Genomic DNA, 26,351 nt, shown 5'->3' on the forward strand with positions numbered 1-26,351 from the left:
TGACAATTTAATTAGTTACTACCCATCCTAAACGATTTATTGCCTGTTGAAAAGGAAGTGTGATATATTTATTTGAGGATTAAACAAACAACAAGAGCAATCAAGGGATTAAGAAAACATCAACATGGCATGTTTGTAAAACGATCTGCCAATAAGCTTTCAAACTTGTACCACACTTATAGACTATGTGAAACAATAATCGTACAGTTATACATTAATCCTGCATAGCAATGTCCATGCTCTCCACGAGATCCTCGTGGGTATAACTGTAAGTTATGTGACGTCACACAGTGTGACTCATTGATCTGAAGCCGATAGAATGTGTTTATTCAGTTCAGTGCATGTATAAAATGGTGTTTTAATTAACTTCAAGAAGGATTTACACTTATAAGCGTAATAAATAAGTTTATGACCATTGATTACTACGGATAAATTAATAAGTGGTAAAAAGCAAACATGAAGAAAAAAGGCAGGTTAAACAAACATGAAAATAAAATGTAAAAATGATAATTTTCTATGTATTCGGAGAGCGAAAAAAATAATTAATTAATAGTGTCCGAACTCTTGTGAATTACGGTATTCAATATTATTTTGAAAAATAAATTGAATTAAACAATAATCAAACTTACATATAAAAAAGCAAAGTTGGGCACTGTCAAAATATTTTTTGCATAACATAACTTTTCATTCTCGACAGTATGGTTGTATGGTTTTAAAGATAACCATCGCCATTTTCACGAAAACATTTTTTTTTGTCACTGTCAACAAACATGGTGGCTGAAAATGCCGGACGATTTTGACATTTTTTCTATGCGTCTTTTAACCAAAAACATAGATTAAAAGTTTTTTTCTCGGATTTTTCACAGATTTTTTTCCCTGCGTCTAATACCCCCTATCGTCTTATACCCAGTCATTTACGGTAAAAACTAATGAGTGAATAATTAAAAAAAAAAAAATGTTTAAATCATGGTCCGTAAGTTTCTGAAGATGGTCCGTAATGTCCCTAAATCTGGTCCGTAATGTCTGGTCCGTAATGACCATGGTCCGTAGTGTCCATGACCCCATATCAAGCACCTGATTTAAATCAATCCGGTGTTTAAAAAGTTTCAGCAGGTACCAAATCTTTTCATTAGGTAAGGATTATAAGACATAAAATTCCAAAAGTTTCCACAAAATCGCATTTTACCTACACTAGGAATCACAATTGTAGTGCTCATGCGCACTAAGCACAACTTAAAATACTGGCAACAGATGGGTCAAACGATTTGTTCGGTAAACTTCCTTTTTTGACGCAGACAACAATCTGCATTTACAAAAATATTCATGTTAAGTGGAGCGTTGACGTTACAAATGTGCTAAAAATAGATACCATTTATTTAATTTTTATGAGCTTCATGTTATATGTATTTATGTACAATTAGATTTTATTGAAAAATAATAAAGATATATATAACCTACTGGTTTGAAAATTCCACTTTTTAATATATTAAATAAAAACAATCACTTCTGCGAATGTTTCCCGGTTTCGTTGATCATTTAATCAATAAGTCATCAATGTAAAGTTTATAGAGAATTAAATTTCCAATCCAGTCATATAAATTTTATTTTGTTATCTAAATTATTTCCGCATGATATTCATAAATAAACAGAAAAATGTCAAATTTGATGAAAATCAATTTTTATTTATCAAACATAACACAAAATATTATATAAACAACATATTTTTATAATTCATTTAATGCAACCTGAATTGAAACAAAGATGGACAGGATTAAAAAATAATTCACAACAAAGAAGCACGGTATATTTATATATATGAAACAGAAGAAAAAAAAAAAGTTGATCAACAGTCACAGTATGTATAACTATCGGTTATTAAACACTACAATGAACAAATAAAGTTATTATTCAACTACTAAATGAGGCCTGCATGTTGTTGTTTACTAAATTTATATCGTTATTGCATGTCCAGGTATTGTCATTTGGGTTTGATTTTAAAAATCCTCATTTCTTGTATCCTTGTGTGCGTGACGCCGAGGTCCGAATTTGCCATCTCGACGTCTTTCTCAAACTCATTTTGATCGAAGCCAGAATGTTCCGATTCGTCAGACAAACACTAAAATATAAATGACATTATTCAGGAATGTTGTTTTAAACTGAAGTTAACATGGGCAGAAATTAGCTCTACATTGCATTCTTGTGTATTCGAAAACACGTGTTTCAACAGCTGATCGATGTTAAATTGGGTCATGTCAAAGTTTAACAATAGGGATAGTCATTATTTTATAACACATTTGTACTTACTTTCAGTTTGTAGAAGCAGATGCGCATTTTTATGACCGGATTAGCGAAACAGAAGTGACACATATGTCCCATATAATGATTTATGGCCTTTGTTTATACAAGCCAGATGATTTTTTGTTAATCCAACATGGCCGACATTTTGACACGTTTTCGAACCATGACCTGTGACGTCAGGCGCGTGATCAATAAAATATAGTTGTATTATTGGTAGTTAATTATAACTTGCAGTATTGTGTAAATTTCCACGAGGAAAACGAGACAGGAATGCCCACAAACCTGCGCAGTCAACGTTTTACACATCTTTGATACCAGTGACCTTATTTCGCGATTTTCCGAAACTCTTTAAATAGTAACATCGTGTTTTTTTTAGTGCATTGTATTTATCGATGTTTAAACTTCATGAATATGAATTTATAGCGAATAAACAAGCATCAGGTATGAAAATAAATGCCCCTACATTACGAATACGTAGGATTACGTATATCTATGAAGCTATGGATAAAACGTTAAGATCCGTATCTATGAAGCTATGGATAGATGAGTAAAATTGCGTATCTGTGAAGTAAAGGGTTAAAAATTGCTTATGTGCCACTGTAAGGTAAAATTGTGGATTATTTAAAACTACCTTTTTAGGAAATAGCATGAAAAGGAACTAACAGTTTACCTTAAAGAATGTGCTATATGTTTACTTTGGCAATCAAAATAAAAAGGGAGACAACCTGCAGGAAACAGTTGACAATTTAAGGTCTTAAATGAAGTACGTTACACATTAGTTGATAAAACACATTAGTTGATAAAACTGTTTTATGTAAAGACATAACCGTGTCTCGACTTACTATATAACCTCCAAAAATAATGACAGTTCTACTTTAAGTAGAGAGTCCTGTCTGTGTGTGTATACCACATGATAAATAATGTCATAAACGCTACGTCTGAAAACAAAATTTTGCTTCGAATGAAGACTTTGAACAAAGATAACTTTCCTACTTCATCACCATTTTAAATGAATATAGCACAGACTACGCCGCTAACGGAGCCCCGCCTTCGGTCGTTTACCAGTGTTTGATTGAGAGTTTAGTTTCTTAAAACACTTCGACAAAACTTTTCACAATAAGGCCGTCTGATGGAGCACTGTCAAAACATTATTTTGGAAACCAGTTTGTCGAAGTGTTTGTTGAAACTAATCACCTTATCAAACTCCGGTAATACAACGAAGGCGGGGCTCCTTGGGTGCCATAGACAGCCCTTTGTTTAATTTAAAATGGTGTAGTGATTGAAAAGTTATCTTCGATTCAAGTTTTCATTTTAAGCAAAATGTTGCCTTCTGAAGTAGTATATATGACGTAATTTATCACGTGGTATACACACTCTGCCTGTACAAAATTACCTTCTTAGACGTGCTTTAGTACATATACATGAATTTTAAAAAAATCGACGCCTTTTATTCGTTATTTTAATGTGCCATAGATCTTCCAGATTTGGGATGAACCTAGGTTCTAAAAATGAACAGAATGAACCAGCAAGCATTTTCGTAAATGAGCCAATTTAACTCGAAAATTGGCTGTCTGCATTCGGAAAACAATAGCAATACTGTTATTGTCCAAAACAAAGTATCGGGTGAGGTTTGTACGCAAGAGAACGGTATTAAATAGTTGTTTTGAAGCAAAAAATGCATTAAGTGAGTCGGGAAGCCTAGTAAGAACGTGCATTGTTTTCACAAGATATTTTAATACAGACATTATTTTGATCTAAAACAAGCGTCTTCGTAAACGAGCAATTGCTCTTCATTCGGTGCACAAGGTCGTTTCTAAAAATTATTGTTGAAACATATAGAAAACAGTGGTAATACTCACCGAATCGAGGACGTTTTCCACTCAAAACAATGAACCGGGAAGCATGGACGCACCTGACATTACTGCCCTTGTTTGTTAAGGTTGTCAAAATGTTTGCTGCCTCACAATTTTCAAAAGGCTTTTCTTAACCTTTTGGAATAGCAAGGGACTTTTTTGTGTATCACTAGTTTGATGTTTTAATACTGTCAAGTTTTTACAATTCACAGTATTGACAAAAATATTTTGCAAAACCCGCAGACTTACTCAAAACAAACCAAACCATGATTGGTATTGGACAGCCATATGCGGTAGTTCGCCCATTTAAGTGAGTATTTAAGCACTGGCCATTTATTTTTTCATATTCTTAAAATGCTTTGTTATTCAGCCTTGCAAGCTGCGTAACGCCTTCAAGAAATTTCCTCATTAGTCTACATGGGCGCGGCCATATTGGATTTTTCTGATGCGTGATTAGCTATCGCAATTATCTTATTTCCTGGCGCCCAGTACCCTTCTGCAAGAGGTTTTCTCGGTGACCAGGAGCATATTATTCAAACCTCTTTTGAATTTCAGTCGCCCAGAACGGAAATAGGTCACCATTGGCGAGTGGGCGAAATGGAGTTAATGTTTTTAGTTGTATGAAGAACATGAAAAGGATCTATTTGATATAGTACCCAATGTATAGTTTGTATTTGTAAGTATGAGGAATAACGTTTTGTTATTATTATGCCCCCCTTCGAAGAACATTGGTCATTGGACCAAAGGTCAAGGTCACAGTGACCTTTAATGATAAAAGTTTCTCCGAGTGATAACTCGACAATGCACCCATGGTGCTCAAACTTGACTTGAAGGTTGGGCCTGACCAGTAGATGACCCCTATTGAATTTTGGGGTCAAGGTCATATTGACCTTGAAGGCAAACTCGACCTATGGTCATAAAACTTGACATGATGATTGGGCCTGACCAGTAGATGACCCCTATTGACATTGAGGGTCATTGGGCCAAAGGTCAAGGTCCCAGTAACCTTTTAACGCCAAAAGTTAACAATTCTTCTCTTAGTGATATCTCAACAATGTGTGGACCTATGGTCATCAAAGTTGGGCCTGACCGGTAGATGACAAATAGGGGTCATCAGCTCAAAGTTCACAGTGACCTTGAATGCGAAAATGTTGTTCGAGTGATAACTCGACAATGCCTGTACCCATGGCTGTCAAACTTGACTTGGGTTTGCGCCTGACCTGTAGATGACCACTTATGATTTTAGGGGTCATCGCGTCAAATATCAAAGTCACAGTGACCTTGAACGAAAATAGCTTGTCTGTGTGATAGGTTGACAATGCCTGCACCCATGGCGTTCAAACTTGATATTTAGGTTTTTTGTGACTAGCTGATAACTCCTATGGATTTTGATGTTATAGAGTCAATGGACATGGTCATAACCAGGGCTCATCCTACACAGAAATTTTAGGGAGAAGTGAGATCGGGGGAGTGGGTTGCCCCCTCCCTCAAGTCTGAAAATTTTGAGATTTTAAATGTCAAATGGTGGGTTCTGGTGTGTCCTGGACAACTTTTCTATGCATTCAAATAGGTGTTGTTCTTGTTTTAAAATGGTCATACTGGTTGTTTTTAGTTGGTATTAATTTGTTGTAATTATCTTTAAAAACATTAAACAATGCAAGTTTCAAACATTTTATTTCATGCAAACCTATCATGCACACATAAATATATCAGAATTAAATACTGCATAAATGAATCAAATAAGCTAATACAAACAGAACTAGCTTATATCAAACAACATGACACCAATTGTAAAAACGAAACAAAACTAGTCAATATATCATCACTGAAACTACTCCTTGGGGAGCTCCCACTTGGCCAGGTTGTAGGCAGTCTTATGGAGCTTGACCCCAAGCTTGTCATCCTTGGGACAGTTTGGCCCGAGTACAATTTTCCTAATGGGCTCCTCGGACCGCAAAACTGTGTTCTCTAAGGTGGCCTTGTGCTGATTGGCTGAAAATACACAAAATATTTCATATAAAAAGTTTGTACCAACTGAAATTATTTTGATAATTTTCTTTTTGAATGATTTCTTATTTGGACTGTCGATCATGTCATCACTTTCAACATCGCCAGCATTACGTTTCAGGTCTGCGGAATCCCGTAGAAGCCACGTAGAAAGCATGATGATTATTGAACAGAAGGCAAAATATCTCATATATATAATATTGATGTTAACCGATCGAAGAATAAATAATAATGAAAGCATTTCTGAAATAAAATCAACAAACCTGGAATTGTGATTCGCACTTGCCCTTCTTCTCGCTAACTTCGCGGTAATCACACCCAGTTAAGTTCATTTGTCATCAGTGCACATCGTTTGAACCGTTATTGTCATCAAGTATAAATCCTATTTAGCACTAATTGACATTTACAAACAACGGCAAGCGTAAATATGAATCCCTTACAATTTTATTACATCGATGACGTAGTTCATGTACACAAATTCAATGGTGCAAACACGTGCCTCGATTGAATAAAACAAGCGTTCTCATTGGCCGAAGTTTGTCAATCGCACTGACAGACGGGAGGCGGAGTCGCTCTGTTATGACAAGCGGTAGTTTTAAACGATTTCGGGTGTATTTGAGAGCGATATCGTTTATTCATCTCTGAAAAAGTCGGCGAAGTTGACTTCGCTTTGATCTCTGAAAATAGCGACGTCGCCGCGGGCAGGGCGCCTAAGTCGCCTGGTAGGATGAGCCCTGATAACACACTCTTATCCTCACTCTTTGAATGGTCATAATCTTAAAACTGCCTCAAAAGCATCCAATGTCGGTGACAAATCAGCTGTCATTTCGGTCCTTGCAAATTTCATTCAATTGTCAATATAGTCTTGACAACATGGCGCTCGGTGGGGGGGGGGGATAATGTTTGACAAACATCTCTTGTTGAATTACTTTACCAGTGTATCGCAGGGCTCAGGAAAGGGTTCAAAATTTGCTTAAAAAAAGCATAAGAAATGATAAAGCAAAAGGTTCAAGAAATCTTGAAAATGTTAAGGCCCCCCAAAAAAAATGTCTTGTTTCTGGTCACATGCCTAAAAAAAAACAGGGTCGGTAGGTAGGTGTTTTTTTTTATGCCCCCTTTTGAAAAAAGTGGGGTATATTGTTTTGCACATGTCGGTCGGTCTGTCTGTCTGTCTGTCTGTCTGTCGGTCGGTCGGAATACCAAATGGTTTCCGATCAATAACTTGAGAACGCTTTGACCGAGGGACCTCATACTTGGTATGTGTATTGGTCATCACCAGCAGATGAACCCTATTGATTTTGAGGTCAGTGGGTCAAAGGTCAAGGTCAGTGTGACCTTTACATGAAAAACGGTTTCCGATCAATAACTTGAGAACGCTTTGACCGAGGGACCTCATACTTGGTATGTGTATTGGTCATCACCAGCAGATGAACCCTATTGATTTTGAGGTCAGTGGGTCAAAGGTCAAGGTCAGTGTGACCTTTACATGAAAAACCGTTTCCGATCAATAACTTGAGAACGCTTTGACCCAGGGACCTCATACTAGGTAGGTGTATTGGTCATGACCAGCAGATGAACCCTATTGATTTTGAGGTCAGTGGGTCAAAGGTCAAGGTCAGTGTGACCTTAACATGAAAAACGGTTTCCGATCAATAACTTGAGAACGCTTTGACCGAGGGACCTCATACTTGGTATGTGTATTGGTCATCACCAGCAGATGAACCCTATTGATTTTGAGGTCAGTGGGTCAAAGGTCAAGGTCAGTGTGACCTTTACATGAAAAACGGTTTCCGATCAATAACTTGAGAACGCTTTGACCCAGGGACCTCATACTAAGTAGGTGTATTGGTCATGACCAGCAGATGAACCCTATTGATTTTGAGGTCAGTGGGTCAAAGGTCAAGGTCAGTGTGACCTTAACATGAAAAACGGTTTCCGATCAATAACTTGAGAACGCTTTGACCCAGGGACCTCATACTAGGTAGGCTTATTGGTCATGACCAGCAGATGAACCCTATTGATTTTGAGGTCAGTGGGTCAAAGGTCAAGGTCAGTGTGACTGTAAGCTGAAAAAAGGTTTTCTGATTGTCCATATTTTATTTAAGTGTCCAAATCCTACTAACAATTTGGCTCCCAAGGGGGCATAAATGTTTCACTAACATCTCTTGTTTTTTTTTTTTTTTTTATTCAAACCTTTGGAATGAAATAGTATAGCGTTTGAAAAATGATGAAATATTGTCTGCCAATACAACATCATCAAATATGGCTTAAAGGAAACTGGACACAAGTTTATAACCATATTTATGTATTTATTAGTTTAACAGAACAACAACAGCACTATTACATGACAAGAAGCAACAAGTCCAAGACTAGAATTTGAAATAATCTCAAGAAACAATTGTCATTCTTTGTCAGAAAACAAATATAAACATGGATGGAAGAAACCGTAATACTGGGTATTTAAACATCACAGAGACAAAATATCATTTTATTAGATTCAGTGATTTATGCAATGCATAAAACTATGTCTGTGATAACCTTTAGCTGTATATTTTTATGCCCCCACAAAGTGGCGGCATATAGGGTTGCCCTTGTCCGTACGTACGTCTGTCTGTCTGTACGTACGTACGTCCCGAAGATTGTTTCCGGTCTAATTCTTGAAAACTGTTTGTCCAATCCACACCAAACTTTAAACACATGTTTGTGACCATAATATCTTGATCAAGTTCGATAGTCATGGAAATCGCTTTAGTCATTTAGGAGTTACGGCCCTTTTTTGCCAAAAATACTTCAAATATGTTTCCAATCTAATTCTTGAAAAGTATGTGTCCAATCCTCACCAAACTTTACATACATGACCATAATATCTTGATCAAGTTCGATAGCCATGGAAATCGCTTTTGTCATTTAGGAGTTACGGCCCTTTATTTGCAAAAAAAGACTTGAGATTATCCTGAATAATCATTATGGCTTATTTTCTGTGACAAAAAATCGAAGTGGGGGCATCCGTGTCCTATGGACACATTTCTAGTTTTATGTTTAATATGAAAATTTTGAGTCAGATATTTATCTTAATATTTTTTTCACAGGTTTTATAAAAAATGATGTCTTTGTTCTGATCATATTCACACACACACACACACACACACACACACACACACACACCACACACACACACACACACACACACGCACACACACACACACACACACACACACACACACACACACACACATATATATGAAAATAATAATAAAATGACGTGTTTATATGAATAAACCTATAAACATTTTCACCTGTTCATTATTCATTCAAGACTTCCCCATGTCCCAACCATTTATCAAGGTATATATATATATGCATTCATAGCCAAAACAGTGAAAACTTAGATCTGTAACATACTATGTTAAGCAAACAGATTTGACCCTGATCAGACAGCTCATTGAGATGTCTTATCAGGGTCTACTCTGTGTGCAAAGGCATGTCAAAGGGTTTCTGAGGTATAGGGTAAACATCACAGAGACAAAATATCAATTTATTAGATTCATTGATTTATGCAATGCATAAAACTATGTCTGTGATAACCTTTTTGTTGTATATTTTTTATGCTATGAAAATCTTTTATATTTATCCAGCAAACCCTGTCTTCTATGTGAGCAGGACTAGTATTGCCTCAAAAAGCTGGGTGTTACAAGATAGGATTTGATGGATACACAAATAAAATATTTATCATGAAAACACAAAATATGTTTTATATCTGGAGCTCTTTTTATCTAAATGACCACAGTTCCTACTTTATTTATTAAAAGCAAACTGATCAAATAACCCAGATAAGAGATCGCCCCTTCATTCTTCTATCTGCTTTAATTATAGTATCCGGCACCTAACTAAGTGTAATGTCAATGGTTCTTCATACAGAAAATTAATTTTAATCCTTTAAAACATTAAAAACGAAGGTCCAAAAATGAAACGTTTTAATATGACGTTCGGTATTTGAGAGAGACGAAGTATTTAAATCCATTCACTCAGCATAATGATTCACGCTTCGTCGGCATTATTTTGCCTTAATTCGTCCGATTCAAATAAACCTTGTATATGTGTATAGACAGGGCTTTTTCTATAGTACCCACGGGTCCGACTATCGGACCCATTCCCAAAGCAAAATATAAGATATTTTTCCCAATCTTCAGAAAAAACTCCCAATCTAAAAAAAAAAAAAAAAAAAAAAAAATTTTTTTTTTAGAAATTCTTTTTACCTGTACTGGTTCATTTTCAACATCCTAATAAATTATGTGATTGTAAGTTTTTTTGGTAATTGAACTCAGAAATCATTGATTTTCATTACATTCAGACATATGAACTATTATATATCATGATTTATTGCAATAGATATTTACACCCCAAGGATTGATATTTCAGCCATTGTGGGTCTTTTAAAGGGAAAATAAACTAATATTAAATCATTTCCTTATTCACAGGAGACTAGACAGCTTTTTCTTTTCACTGTAAAATTTCCCAATTTCCGCATTTTCACGACGCAAAATTTCCCAAAATGTCTGGGGTCTTTTTCCCAAAATGGGCAGAAAAAGCCCTGATAGATAGTCTTTTGAATTACGAAAATGTCGGTGCCAAAACTGTCATTCTCGGTCGAGGCATTATTTGTTTTACGATGGCCCTTTTACGATATCTAAACAACCATACAACTTACCGAACATTTAGCTTCAAGTCGGACATTTTCTCGCTCGCCATGTAAATCGATGAAAAGACTTTTTATTGTTGTTTGCGAATGGGCAACTTTAATGACACTACAACCGTCGAAGTGCGAACATTTGTCTATTTTTATGGCTATCAAATGCGTAACAGACGTCGTCTGCGCAGGGCCAGCCATCTTCGACATGGCCGTATAAAAAACACGTCACGAATATAATATTACTGTCGGATAGCGCGGTTTACTCTTCGGCGCCGGGACCGGGAATCCCGGCTCACTTTACGCTAATTATAAAAAACGGTCTTTACGCTATAAAAAAAAAACGGTCGGGGGGTAAAAAGTAGGGTCGGTCGGGTGACCAGAAACAAGACATTTTTTTTATTTGGCCTAATGAACATAAAATCTCCTTATGATCAGTTTATTCACTGATTGGTGAAACAGTGTTGTGCATGTCCAGTCAGACTACAGCAATGAAATAAACAATGACATCAATACGCAGATCTGTTTCTGTAATATTATTGTCAGTTTTCTGTAGAAAAAAGACGAGCACAAGGTAAATGTTACATTGTGTTTCGAATACAAGGTAGAGACTAACCTTGTACCGGAAATATTTTATTTGAAGTTAATAATAGTGTTGTTGTCTTTTCAGATCAAGCATCTTTCAATCGCGCAGATATGGCTGATGAGGATTGGGATACTCCATCAGTAAGTATTTGCCTTTGATTGCTTCACACATGTGAGTTGGTCGGCAGACCAAACATTGTCTAATTGATAAATAGAGAAGGCCACGTCATAAAGTCCCAAATTGTTTACCCCTTTTATTAATATTTCTATGAGACACTGTCATATAATAAAAGTACTTCATAGAAAATTATTTTTAATAGAAGACAATTTGATGGGTTTAAATTGGATACACAATCTGCTATCTATTAAAAATAGTCGGACTTTTTATGCAATTGATAAAAACCAAATGAATATTTTTTGTAAAAATTCATCAACTTGTTTCCTTTTGTCATTCATCAAAAATTGAATACACCATTATTATAAACAAATAAAGACTTGTTCATTTCACCGAGTTGTCTACTTTCAGTTTCACTTCTCAGTTCTGTTATTTTCCAATATTGGCAATGAAGGTCAAGGTCATGTATGTGAGGCATGACCAAGAACAGCATCGTCTATTAGTAATTTTAATCCCCTTCTGCACCATATAATCTACTGTCAACTTAAAATTATTAATGCTTTTGTTTACAATAACACATGATTTTAACACAATGTGAATAACTCTTAATTTGTTAAATGCTCTCTGATTGGATGGAAAATAAAGTTCAACCAATAAAAATCCACCTTTCACCACTGATCATTGTATGTCTCTGTGAATAGACGCTTGCATGTAGGGGAAATAACTGTGTTGTTTATATTTTCATTGTCAATTTTCTTTTTTTTCTTTTGTCTTTTTTGGAACTCCAGATTGGGAATTTTTATTCAGAAATTGGGAAAAAAGATACTTTTTGCCATTGGGAACATGACCAAATACTGGCTATAAAAATTGCCAAAAAAAACCCCTGTCTCTAAGCAACTATCTGTATATTTGTATACAGAGTTTCCGCCAGGCCTTTATGGCTTGTCGGACCTGATGTGCCTTACCGCAGCGAGGCTTATTACCAACACATGTTAATTGCACCAACATGCCTAAATCCCCGCAGCAAAGAGTCTTATCAAAACAGTATTCAATATTGACAACACAAAGCTTAGGCTTTCATAATAGTTGACTGATAGCGAGAAGGCTTGTCGGGAACATTTTGCTTGACGCATCATCCAATCGCTTTTGGGGCTTTCCCCAACTCCTCCAATAATAAATTGACATTAAGTGTGAAATTCAATCTTTCCAATCAATAATGTAATTAACATTTTTTATGAAATTTCACAGGGGTGTGCCAAAGGTGGTGCCATTTCAAATTTGCTCGAAGAAATGAATTCCATGTGGAACTCTAGTTGCCATGACTACTTTCTTCTTGACAAAAACCATGAGGCCCAGATATTTTATATGTAGCATCATGTAGTAGTTCAAGTTGATTCAAATTATGCCCCTAGGGATAAAAATGGCCAAGCCCTTGGTCAATTTTTCCTCAAACTACTTGGTCAAACTTATTGAAACTTCACAGGAAGCTTTGGTTGATAACCATCTACTAAAATGCAACATTGCGTCTCGATTGACCTACAACATTAAAAAAATGCAGACGATACTTTTTTCTGCAGCTGTATTTAACATACAGGAAAATCATAAAAGTTTTACTTCCAGAAGTTCTAAAAAACTTCCCCTGTACGGGTCTATGGAGGCTATTCGTTGCCAAAAGTCCAGACGTGTAATTCCCACAATGTGCTTCTTAATCGTACTAAATATCTCTTACATTTGTCAATGTAGACGTGCTATTTGTTGTTTCTATTCGTCAGTTTTTCCGTATTGATTTGTCATTGTCATTATAGTAGTCAAAATGTATATTTGTCAGATCGACCCTGTATAAACTCACTAAAACATAGACCGTATAACTTGCCTTTAACAATATGATGATGTAATTTAGAAAGCCGAATCATGCATATGTAAAACTGCAATCCTACAGTCGACACTCGCATTCGTAAAATGAACATTTGCAGTCCAACAAGTCCAGGTTTACAAAAGTCAATTGACAAGTTCAGAATTACAAGGATAGACGATTTCGCCTATACCTTGTATGGTAAATGTCACCGAAAAGAAACGAAGGTGAATGGGCGGAGCTAACGAATCAGATTTTCTTTCGTTTATATCCATCGAATCAAGCAAGGGAGATAACATCTTCGCCTACCTCCTGAAAATTCCCGGTTGTAAGTCCGAGTACTCTCTCTTTATTTCACAATAAAAACTAAAATTAACTTCATCTTTTATTTTATTTTGACGATCAATGTTCCTAAATGGGTTATAAATCACCATATTATTTAGTCAATTGCAGTTGGGTGTAACTGAGCTGGGCTCACGGACCCAGATTTATGCTGCCACTGTCAGTTGTTTTTTTACTTATATACCCAAGCAAGCAAAAATTGTTCATTTATTTTATTTACAAGTGGACCATGGGCAGATTGTTCAGTGGGGGGAGGGAGCTGTAGGGCCTGTGTCCCCCCAGTTGGCCCGCAAGTAAACTTAAAGGTTAATTTTTTTGTCAATATTTCTCAGAAAAAAATACTTAATTACGCCATAATTCACCAATTCAGACTAAAAATATTTAAAATATTCTAGGGGGAGTACCCCTAAACCCCACTTCCCACATTTTAAACATATTAATGTCATGCCCACTCGAGGGATCATGTCCAAAAAGTTGTGCCCCTAAGTAACGCCCCTCTAACGCAAGTCCCTGTTCAAAACCTGCTCCAGCAAACCCACAAATTTTTTGATGGACATCATAATGATATCCACCTAGTTTTGTCTGATGTTATACATTTACTATCTTAATAAGGCCAGAGTTTTTTATCTTTAGATTTACGGGAGATTTTTCAAAAAGTTGGGTAAGGAGGAGGAAATAAAAATAAAATGCATAAAATGTCCCGAAGGAGAAATAAATAAAAATAAAATGGATTTTTCTTCGATTTTTTTTATTTTTTAAATCTTCTTATATCATGAAGACAAAAACACACCTTACTTGTGTCAGCTTTTTCATAGGCTGAACAAAGGGTGAAAGATCACCATACAGTTTCAAAAGCATAATTAAAGATCCTTTTAAAGACTGAAAATATTGACCTTAACACAGTTCAAGCGCTTATTGAAATTAATGCACCAATCAATTGTAACCACGGCCCCTCAGGTCCGTGGAATAGCGGGGACTTTGACTTTCGGTCAAGCCAACTCCGGGTAAAATCCTCGCCCTGCGGGAACGAACTGATGGTAAAATCCCTGCCAAATGCCCCCGCACCCCAGGGACCCTACGTAAGGCCCATTCCCCGCTATATTTTGCGCGAAGACAACCACCGCATTCACCCAGCACTGGGGGGCCACCTGGAAGGTAAAAACACGGCCCATTTCCCCGGCTATCCCCGGACCTGGGGGGGTGGGGGTGCTGTGGTTACAATTGATTAGTGCATAATTGTTAAGTATATATTTGTTCAAATGCATCTATGCATTTATGCATACATGTGTTGTATGTATTATCAACCCATTGATTTTATGAAACATGTCAGTGTTACAAAGAAGTTGAAATGGCCATTTCTAACCTGTTGCCCACAATATAAGCATTTCCTTTTAATATTGAAGTGATCAAACATTGAACAAAGTTTAAGACACGGAAAGGAGGTCAAATGTTTTTTATGTCTTTAACATATAGCACCGTGACCATTTACTGTAATGTGGTTTTCATATAGAAAATATTACCAAATAAAGTCTAAGCCCTGATGGATATACCTATTCACTTCAAAGTTTGACAGGGCTTACGGAAGCATAGACAGTCAAAATCTGTAAACTACATTAATTTTATGTACTTCACCAAAGAAAATTCGGGAGCATTAAAATAAACTTGACAATTGTAATATATTTCAAAATATCTGGTTAAAAACTAATTTTAGAATTGATCCTGAACAATATCCTTCTAATTCCAGCTATTGGGATGCCCTTTGTTTGACACATGAGCAACTGATCAGCTTGACTTCTTGCACTGACTGCCAAATATTATCTTATGTTCCAATTTTTTCTGTCTGGTCAGAACAAACACAATGTTATTATTAGCTCATTTTCAGTATTTTATAAATTCTTATTAATTATTAAACAAATTAACAACTACAAACGTAAGAAGATACCTTGTGTTTTTCGCTTCAAATATGTGACCGTGAGGCAGTGTGTTCAATGCTCCTCAGAGTCAAATTCAGAAATAAATATCCATTTTGACTATGATGAACACGATATCATTTTGCAGTTAGTTTTTAATATACGACGTGCGTCAACGACTTTTTATGCCCCCTTTTGAAAAAAGTGGGGTATATTGTTTTGCACATGTCGGTCGGTCGGTCGGTCGGTCTGTCTGTCTGTCGGTCGGTCGGTCGGAATACCAAATGGTTTCCGATCAATAACTTGAGAACGCTTTGACCGAGGGACCTCATACTTGGTATGTGTATTGGTCATCACCAGCAGATGAACCCTATTGATTTTGAGGTCAGTGGGTCAAAGGTCAAGGTCAGTGTGACCTATACATGAAAAACGGTTTCCGATCAATAACTTGAGAACGCTTTGACCCAGGAACCTCATACTTGGTAGGTGTATTGGTCATGACCAGCAGATGAACCCTATTGATTTTGAGGTCAGTGGGTCAAAGGTCAAGGTCAGTGTGACCTTAACATGAAAAACGGTTTCCGATCAATAACTTGAGAACGCTTTGACCCAGGGACCTCATACTAGGTAGGCTTATTGGTCATGACCAGCAGATGAACCCTATTGATTTTGAGGTCAGTGGGTCAAAGGTCAAGGTCAGTGTGACCTTTACATGAAAAACGGTTTCCGATCAATAACTTGAGAACGCTTTGACCCAGGAACCTCATACTTGGTAGGTGTATTGGTCATGACCAGCAGATGAACCCTATTGATTTTGAGGTCAAAGGTCAAGGTCAGTGTGACCTTAACATGAAAAACGGTTTCCGATCAATAACTTGAGAACGCTTTGACCCAGGGACCTCATACTAGGTAGGCTTATTGGTCATGACCAGCAGATGAACCCTATTGATTTTGAGGTCAGTGGGTCAAAGGTCAAGGTCAGTGTGACCTTTACATGAAAAACGGTTTCCGATCAATAACTTGAGAACGCTTTGACCCAGGAACCTCATACTTGGTAGGTGTATTGGTCATGACCAGCAGATGAACCCTATTGATTTTGAGGTCAAAGGTCAAGGTCAGTGTGACCTTAACATGAAAAACGGTTTCCGATCAATAACTTGAGAACGCTTTGACCCAGGGACCTCATACTAGGTAGGCTTATTGGTCATGACCAGCAGATGAACCCTATTGATTTTGAGGTCAGTGGGTCAAAGGTCAAGGTCAGTGTGACTGTAAGCTGAAAAAAGGTTTTCTGATTGTCCATATTTTATTTTCTTATATAGTAGACAGTAGAAATTTATATGTCACTAAATGCATGAGTTGAAGTATCAGTTTTCAGTGAACATCTAGTTTAATTATGCCCCCCTTCGAAGCAGAGGGGTTATATAATTGCTTTGCACATGTCGGTCGGTCTGTTGGAAGACCAAAGCTTGTCCGAGTGATAACTCAACAATTCCCGGACCTATGGTCATCAAACTTGACATGAAGATTAGGTATGACCAGTAGATGACCTGCCTCATATGCATCCAATGACAAATCAGCTGTCATTTCAGTCCATGCATATTTCATTCAATTGTCCAAATATTTCTGGCAACTTGGCGCTCAGGGGGCATAATGTTTGACAAACATCTCTTGTTTATTTACAAACACAACCCACAAATTTCTGTCTCCTTATTTTGACCGGAAGTTGCGCAATCATTCCACGAATCGCGAACAACATACTAGATCTACAAAAAATGACAATATACACGCCTTAAGTTATCGATGGTTTGATTTAAATAAAGTAACATAAACTTTGGAACGTCTTGGTAGTAAAACCAAGGACAGGACGTTGTTATGGTTACGGGTACCTGTTCTGTTTCCCGCGTATTTCCGACTGGTTTACGTATTATTGAAGTAAAAAGACAGATAATGAATGACAATTAGTACACCAGTTGCTTCTGAGATATGGGTTATAGAACACTAATTTTATTTTCTTCGTAACATTGGAGCAACGTTCGTCGGAAAAAATAAAACTAGGAAATTTTATTTTATTTTTATTTGGGTTTTGCAATATTTAGGTACGGCGCTCCCGTAAATCTAAAGATATAAAAACTCTGGCCTAAGCGTGTATGAAGTAAACGTGTAATTTCAATACGTCATTGAAACAAAATATCCATGTGGATGGAAGAACAGCCCTCCAACTCACTTGTGTCCCCCAGTTACGAATTACGGGATCTGCCACTGTGAACCATAACAAACAAGTGGGGGATTTCAAGAACATGAAAAAATAGATATCGTGAGTCTTAGATTAGAAAAACAAACGCGTGATTTTTCCCCTCCAAAAGGGCTAGGTCCGCTTCACCTAAATGTGAAAAAAGCCCTGACTGTTGAGTGTGGGTGGGGTATAAAAGGTAGCAGCAAGTAATAATTGTTTATTAGCAATAAATTGACTTCATCATTAAAATACTTTATTAATTACCTATGAAATAATATTCGTTACAGTATAATGTAAGAGTTATGTGAAGTTGTAATCTAAGTGTATTTTATCCATACAGTTCCAGCTACCAGGTAAGAAACCTCTGGGGCATCTTAGTGAATAATTTTAATAATAATAAGATTACTCACACAGATTACAAACAGATCTAAATTGTTTGGAAAACTGCCGACATTTTTCATTTTTCTTAAAACGTTACTGTAGTATTACTTTTAGCCATAAAACATCAATTTGCGAACGTAAAACTGAAAAACTGTATTTGATCTTTTGTCAGCAGTCTTATACCACTGGTATCCAGACATTTACGCAAAAATTGGCTAATTCCAAAACAAAACAAAAAAATAGTTGTCAACACAGTCAATCTGTGAGAGTGCAGCTTTAAAAGAAAAATAAGACAATGGGACTTTTCATTCTTGAAGTATAATTTAATGCTAATGACTTACATTTTGTTGTGTTTGAGTCGAGTATCATTTTGCATACATCTCATTTCATGTCATATGTGCGTATTAATTACTATTATATAGACAAAAACATGTTGTAATATCATATATTTTATTCGACATGAAATATTTTATAATCCACCCTGTTTCCAAATCATAGTCCATAATATCATAATATAGATGATTCGTAATGTCCATAATAAGGTTCGCAATGTCCATGGTCCAAAGTATCCATAATTGGTTTAAATAAAGCCGAGTGATAGCGAAAATTTCCGAAAGACGTAAGGAGGAGTTAAGACATGGTTAAGGCGGAGTTAAGGCATGGTTAAGGCGGAGCTATCTATAAATAAAATTAAATTAATCTCGTAAACATGTTGAACTGCGAATGAAAAGTCACCACCATACAATGTACTTTGTAGAATTATGAACTGAAATCTGTCTTCTACACACCGCAATGTAAAATCGGCATGTGACTTTCACAGAATGACGTGTGTTTAACATACACAACTTTATAAACACGACTGAATCGTCTGTTGAATAGATGCAACCAGAATAAAACTCCAATTGGTACAATGAAAAATGAAAATGTGCAGTGTAAAATGTAAACATACAACCGATGAGTTGGCGGTTGTAAAATGTAAATTGGTAAATCATCAATGTTACAAACCTAAAATACACACATACACGTCTGGACTTTTGGCAACGAATAGCCTCCATACGGGTCAGCAATTCAAGGTCATTTTGGCCCTCCAGTTCATATTTTTTTCCAAAACTTTTCAATAAAAGGGCATGTGTAGGAACAACAACACTCTCACGCATGTTTTGAGATATTACCCTTTGTTCTTTTTTTTTGACATCTACTGCCAAAGGGCAGAAGAGTTTGTGCGATGGTGCTGTGTCTGAGTCTGTGAACAATTGCTTGTGAATGCAATACAGTCTTTAGTTTTGATTGTATCTTAACCATCTTAAACTTAAAAGTATCTTAAACAACATATACAGTAATAAGATATTCGTGAGAGCTCTGTTCCTTTCTTTAACCAACCAGATCTGGCCATGCAGGACTAGATTATGGCCCTTGAAATGCTGAAGTATTTTCTAAGGAAGACAGCTTCATACGGACAGTTTGGATTACTGCAGAAGTGTTTTTCCTTTGCCCGAAAGCAAAAGAATTTTCTTAGGGAGGCAACTTTGTAAAAAGAGTTGTGTATTACTTACCCTTTGTGAAACGCATGGTTCACTGGTTGCTTCCCTTTGAATGTGAGCTCAGTATATAATCAAGAAAATTATACCAGTTGAGCATAGCCTATACACAGATCTTATTGATGATGTCTGGAGGCTATTAAAATGTATGCATGTTCATGTTTTCCTTTTAATTCCTATTTCAGGCCCCACAAGCGACTGGTGGCTTTGGGTAAGTAAACATTGAATACAGAGCTTGGAAAATGGATACATCTTTTAATAATTTTAAGAATTGTTTTTCATCGATCAAGATTTGATACTGGTTGCATTAATTGTGAATTGCAAACAAATAACTTTCAGAGGGAAGAAAAAAGGCATAATGAGCATAGGCTTCAGGAAATTCGAGTAGATAATGATTTTTTATGTAATAACTGACACCTTTAACTTAATAGTAGATTGTGTTTGCATTACCTTAAAATTCTGTTTTTAAAGTACAATGGGAATTATCTTTGTAGAGGAGGTTTTGGCAGAGGTGTGTTGAGAACAGATGCCGGTGGATCGGGAGACTCTGGAAGCAAACCCGGCTTTGGGTCCAAAACTAACGGCTTTGGAGGTGGTGGAGCAGCCACAAATGGCTTCGGTGGCGGTGGACGGGGTGGAAGTGGGTTTGGAGGGGGAAGAGGTGGTGGGGGTGGTTTTGGGAGTGGAAATACAGATGATGGTGACAGTGGTGCCCCTAAAAGAGGAGGCTTTGGTGGGGGTGGGTTTGGGAGTAGAGGTGGGGGCAGGGGAGGGTTTGGTGGTGGGGCCGGTGGCTTTGGTAGCAGTGGTGGTGATGAAAATGGCGATAGTGGTGCCCCAAAAAGAGGTGGCTTCGGAGGAGGTGGAGGTCGAGGAGGATTTGGTGGTGGTGGTGGTGGCTTTGGCAGCAGCGGTGGAGACCGACCTCCCAGGTACAAAGATGGTTACCTTTAGAATATAAATTTTTAGTATGCTGTGAGACTGATCAATGTGCAATGTTTGTTGTAATTAACCCATTTCATTCCGAGAGTTAGAATATCTTGAATATCTGGGCATTTTCCAATAACTGAAAAGCCATCTGATTTTATACATGTTTTTTCCTGCCCATTTTGGGATTTAAGACAAACATTTTGGGAAAATTTGCATCATGAAATATGCCATTTTGAGCGAAAATGATCGTTTAACATAAAAAAATTGGGAATTTTTTAGTTAAAACCAGCTTTTCTATCTCCTGCAAATGAGAAAATTAAAGTATGAGTTTTCTTTACCAGTGTGTGTATACCATGTAATAAATTGCGTCATAAATGCTAGGGGAATTGGACCGATAGTCAGACCTGTGGGAACTATAGAAAAAGGCCCGTTACATGACCCTTGTGTCGCATATGATAAACACTAATAACTTATTATACCCCCCACAAACGAAGTTTGAGGGGGTATATAGGAGTGAGCTTGTCGGTCGGTCGGTCTGTCGGTTTTCATGGTTTCCGGACGACGATAACTCCTGAAAGGCTAGACAGATTTGAAAAATTTTTGGTACACAGGTGTAACATCAGAAGATACAGGTCAAGTTCGATATTGGGGCTGGTGGGGCCAAGGTCAAGGTCACTGTTACTAAAAATAGAAAAACGGTTTCCGGACGATAACTCATGAAAGGCTTGACAGATTTGAACAAATTTTGGTACACAGGTGTAACATCAGTAGATACAGGTCAAGTTCGATATTGGGCCTGGTGGGGCCAAGGTCAAGGTCACTGTTACTAAAAATAGAAAAACGGTCTCCTGAAAGGCTTGACAGATTTGAACAATTTTTGGTACACAGGTGTAACATCAGAAGATACAGGTCAAGTTCGATATCGGGGCTGGTGGGGCCAAGGTCTTGGTCACTGTTACTAAAAATAGAAAAACGGTTTCCGGACGATAACTCATGAAAGGCTAGTTTTTCTTGTCAGCAGTGTAACTTCTAAATTACTCAACAGATTTAAATAAAACAATACATGCATGATAAATGAAGATGCAGTGTGCAGTAACCTTGGAGTTATGGCCTCTTTTCAAAGGAATGGTTTGCCATTCCTGTGTCCAGGCGGCATTTGGGGGTATTCGTCACTCCTGTGACAGCTCTTGTTTATTATTAGTATGAACCCCAATAAAGATAACGTATTTGGAAATGAAATGAAAATCTGCACATATTTGTGTCATTTTTATTAGCATGTGATTTTAAATAGATTATTTTTTGTAAGGTAAACAGGTAAATGTAAACAAAAAATAAATATGAAAACAAGAAATCAGTCACTCATAAAAACTTCCAATGTGTCATTATCAAATGTATGAAAGTTTCTAAATTAATCTGTATTTAAAATGCAGAAAGAATTATCAAAATATTTTGATTCTACAAAAAGTTTGACAATTTTATCAACTAAGTCCACTTTTGGGCAAATCAGGCTTGAGGATGCTCAATGTTAGTCAGCATAGCAGTCTGTATTCTCAACCAGTAGGTCCCAGATTTTTTTTCCTCATAACAGTGTAATTGAACAAAGACAGTAGTGCATTGGCCTGGCTACCTCGGGTTATATTGTTCTTTAGGTTCACCATTCATTGTATTCCAACATGGAAACCTTGGGGTGATCCTCTCCTACCCAATCATTCTAGAATTCCTCAAAAAAACCTTCACCAAATCATGCAAATGTCAATTTTTTTGATTTCTATCAGTTTTAATACGTCTTCTATGTTTGTATCAAACAAATTATGAAATTTGTCATTAACCCCCCAATTAGGTCGGAAGTTCCCATCCATTTCAACAAAAATTTACAAGCAATAAAACACTTCAATTTAACTTGATTTTTAGCTCGACTATTCGAAGAATAGGTGTGCTATACTACTCGCCCCGGCATCGGCGTCTGGTTAAAGTTTTAGGGCAAGTTGGGATTTTCACTATAAGTCCAATACCCTTCATTCAATTGACTTACCGTAATTCACCTAAGAGTTCGGACACCTTAAATTAATTATTTTTTTCGTTGTTCGAATACATAGAAAATTACCATTATTACATTTTATTTACATGTTTGTTTAACCTGCCTTTTTATGCCCCCACAAAGTGGCGGCATATAGGGTTGCCCTTGTCCGTACGTACGTACGTACGTACGTACGTACGTACGTACGTACGTGCGTACGTACGTACGTCCCGAAGATTGTTTCCGATCTAATTCTTGAAAACCGTTTGTCCAATCCTCACCAAACTTTAAACACATGTTTGTGACCATAATATCTTGATCAAGTTCGATAGTCATGGAAATCGCTTTAGTCATTTAGGAGTTACGGCCCTTTTTTGCCAAAAATTCCCGAAGATTGTTTCCGATCTAATTCTTGAAAACCGTTTGTCCAATCCTCACCAAACTTTAAACACATGTTTGTGACCATAATATCTTGATCAAGTTCGATAGTCATGGAAATCGCTTTAGTCATTTAGGAGTTACGGCCCTTTTTTGCCAAAAATACTTCAAAAATATATGTTTCCAATCTAATTCTTGAAAAGTATGTGTCCAATCCTCACCAAACTTTACATACATGATTGTGACCATAATATCTTGATCAAGTTCGATAGCCATGGAAATCGCTTTTGTCATTTAGGAGTTACGGCCCTTTATTTGCAAAAAAAGACTTGAAAAATACGTCCCGAAGATTGTTTCCGATCTAATTCTTGAAAACTGTTTGTCCAATCCTCACCAAACTTTTAACACATGTTTGTGACCATAATATCTTGATCAAGTTCGATAGCCATGGAAATCGCTTTAATCATTTAGGAGTTAGGGCCCTCAGATTATCCTGAATAATCATTATGGCTTATTTTCTGTGACAAAAAATCGAAGTGGGGGCATCCGTGTCCTATGGACACATTTCTAGTTTTCTTCATGTTTGCATGTTACCACTTATTAATTTATCCGTAGTAATCAATAGTCATAAACTTATTTATTACGCTTATAAGTGTAAATCCTTCATCAAGTTAATTAAAACACTATTTCATACATGCATTGAACTGAATAAACACATTCTATCGGCTTCAGATCAAAGAGTCACACTGTGTGACATCACATAACTTACAGTTATACCCACGAGGATCTTGTGGAGAGCATGGACATTGCTATGAAGGATTAATGTATAACTGTACGATTTTTGATTCATACAGTCTATAAGTGTGGTTCAAGTTTGAAAGTTTATTGGCAGATTGTTTTACAAACATGTCATGTCTATGTTTTCTTAATCCCTTGATTGCCCTTGTTGTTTCTTTAATCCTCCAATAAATATATCACTCTTCCTTTTCAACAGGCAATAAATCGTTTAGGATGTGTAGTAACTAATTAACTTGTCACAGTGGTGTATACGGTTAGGTAATCTAGCCAGGCATTGTAAAGATAAAAAATCAATAATCTTCGTCTGTGAAACTTGGTAACTGTGAAAGTTATGATTTATGTCAGGACTTTGGGTGTCCGAAAATTAGGTACGCAAAATAAATTATGTTGGAAAATAATTATGGGTGTCCGAATATTTAGAGTGTCCGAACTCTAAGGTGAATTACGGTAGTACTTCACACAGTTGTTCAGGGCCATCACATGATGAGGTTAGATAACTCCATATTATTCTTTACAGATTATGGCCCATGATTGACTATGGAACTTAGGTTAAAGTTTTAGGGCAGGTTGGGATATTTATTAATAACTTCTATACCCTTTGTTCAATTGACTTAAAATACTTCACACAGTTGTTCAGGACCATCACACAATGAGGTTACATAACCCCATATTATCCTTAATACAAGTTATGGCCCCTGATTGACTTAGGTTAAAGTTTTAGGGCAGGTTAAAGTTTTAGGGCAAGTTGGGATTTTAACTTAAAACTCCAATACCATTTTTCAATTGACTTAATACTTCACACAGTTGTTCAGAGCCATCACATAATGAGGTTAGATAACTCCATATTATCTTTTATACAAAATATGGCCCATGATTGACTATGGAACTTAAGTTAAAGTTTTAGGGCAGGTTGGGATATTTATTAATTTCTTCTATATCCTTCATTCAATTGACTTAATACTTCACACAATTGTTCAGGACCATCACCCAATGAGGTTACATAACTCCATATCCTTAATACAAGTTATGGCCCCTGATTGACCTAGGTTAAAGTTTTAGGCTAGTAAAAGTTGAGGGCAAGTTGGGATTTTAATAAAAAAAACTTCTATACCGTTCATTCAATGCACTTAATAAAATTCAAAATTATTTACGACTATCTTACAACAAGAAACATAACTCCATTTTACCCTAAATACAAATTATGGCCCTTGAATTTTTTTAATTTTTTTTAATTTCTTTTGAAAGGCATATTTGTATATTCTTAACCACATTTTCATAATGGGAAATCAAGTTATTTGAATGACTTTAGTCATTGTTCGGGCGGACTGGTGGGAGGGTAGCATCAATGTCACCTTATGTATCGAATAATTTTAGTTAGGTTTGACATAAAGAGACCAAACTTGGTAATATTACATCGTTATTGTATTCACTTCTAAGTCAAAGCGGCGTGGTCGAGCGCGCTGTCTTACGACGGCTCTTGTTGATTTTTAAAATCACTTCTGCATTTAATTTTTCTGCGCATCTATCTGTGCATAACATCCGGTCATACCGGAAAACATAAACCGGAAACAATCCAGTAAATAAAGTGAAAGTTCAGTATGTAAAACACTACACCTTTTGGTATATCCCCAATGAAATGGGTTAGTTTTGTCAAAACAATTCTTAATGAAGGGTGTAGATTTAATAGGTATAGATCTGCCTTTACTACCTTCAGGGGTGGCGGTTTTGGAAGCAGCAGCAGTGGCGAGAAAAAGCCAGGTATGTTAAAATTTTGTTATAAAACATCTAAATTAAAAAAAGGTGGCATTAATTTGGATTGATAACATTTCGAATGGTAGAAATGTGAGAGACATTGCTAGAAGGCAGATTTGTGTAAATGTTCACTCAGCATTGTGTACAGGTCCTGTATGCCCAAATTCACCATTTTAAGCATTTCATTTTGATATCCTATTCATTGTCATTCCACATTATCATGACTTATCCACAAAAGGTGACGGGTGTTTCAAATGTGGAGAAAGTGGCCATTTCTCCAGAGAATGCCCCAATGCAGAAAAAAAGTCTGGTGGTACGTGAACATTTTGTCAAGGACTTCAAAAATAACATTTAAGTATTTATATAGGTGTGAAATGAATTAATGGAACGCATATTTTTCATTAACCTTGCTGAAACGTTGTAACCTGTCAAGTGTATTTCAACATTTCCTGTTTTAAGCATTTGATGTTTGTATTCATTGTGAATCTACATCATCATGCAGAGCTACAGATGAGGGTCGTAATGGGCGTAAATACACTTTAAAAATCGCCCATCACGACATAAAATTTAACAGCTGTTCGTTTCAGTATGATTAAAAATAATAAATGGGGCATAACGTTCTTTCGAGAATTTTTACCGTTCTAGCTAGATGTTTTGACTAAATGTTAAACC

At 36.5% G+C, this 26,351-nt stretch overlaps 1 protein-coding gene across 1 annotated transcript in view; it reads left to right on the forward strand.

Annotated features, from left to right (window-relative positions):
- LOC128213857 (ATP-dependent RNA helicase DDX4-like) overlaps nucleotides 1-26,351 on the forward strand; it is a 50,067-nt gene that overhangs the window by 2,253 nt on the left and 21,463 nt on the right. Inside the window, exons 2-6 of the mRNA XM_052919925.1 lie at nucleotides 11,516-11,571; nucleotides 19,990-20,015; nucleotides 20,299-20,736; nucleotides 25,642-25,685; nucleotides 25,918-25,992. Coding sequence (XP_052775885.1) covers nucleotides 11,542-11,571; nucleotides 19,990-20,015; nucleotides 20,299-20,736; nucleotides 25,642-25,685; nucleotides 25,918-25,992 — 613 coding nt within the window. The 5' untranslated portion in view covers nucleotides 11,516-11,541. The remainder of the gene's footprint in view (nucleotides 1-11,515; nucleotides 11,572-19,989; nucleotides 20,016-20,298; nucleotides 20,737-25,641; nucleotides 25,686-25,917; nucleotides 25,993-26,351) is intronic.

The sequence above is a fragment of the Mya arenaria genome, chromosome 13, assembly GCF_026914265.1.
Source record: "Mya arenaria isolate MELC-2E11 chromosome 13, ASM2691426v1".
Classification (NCBI taxonomy): domain Eukaryota; kingdom Metazoa; phylum Mollusca; class Bivalvia; order Myida; family Myidae; genus Mya; species Mya arenaria.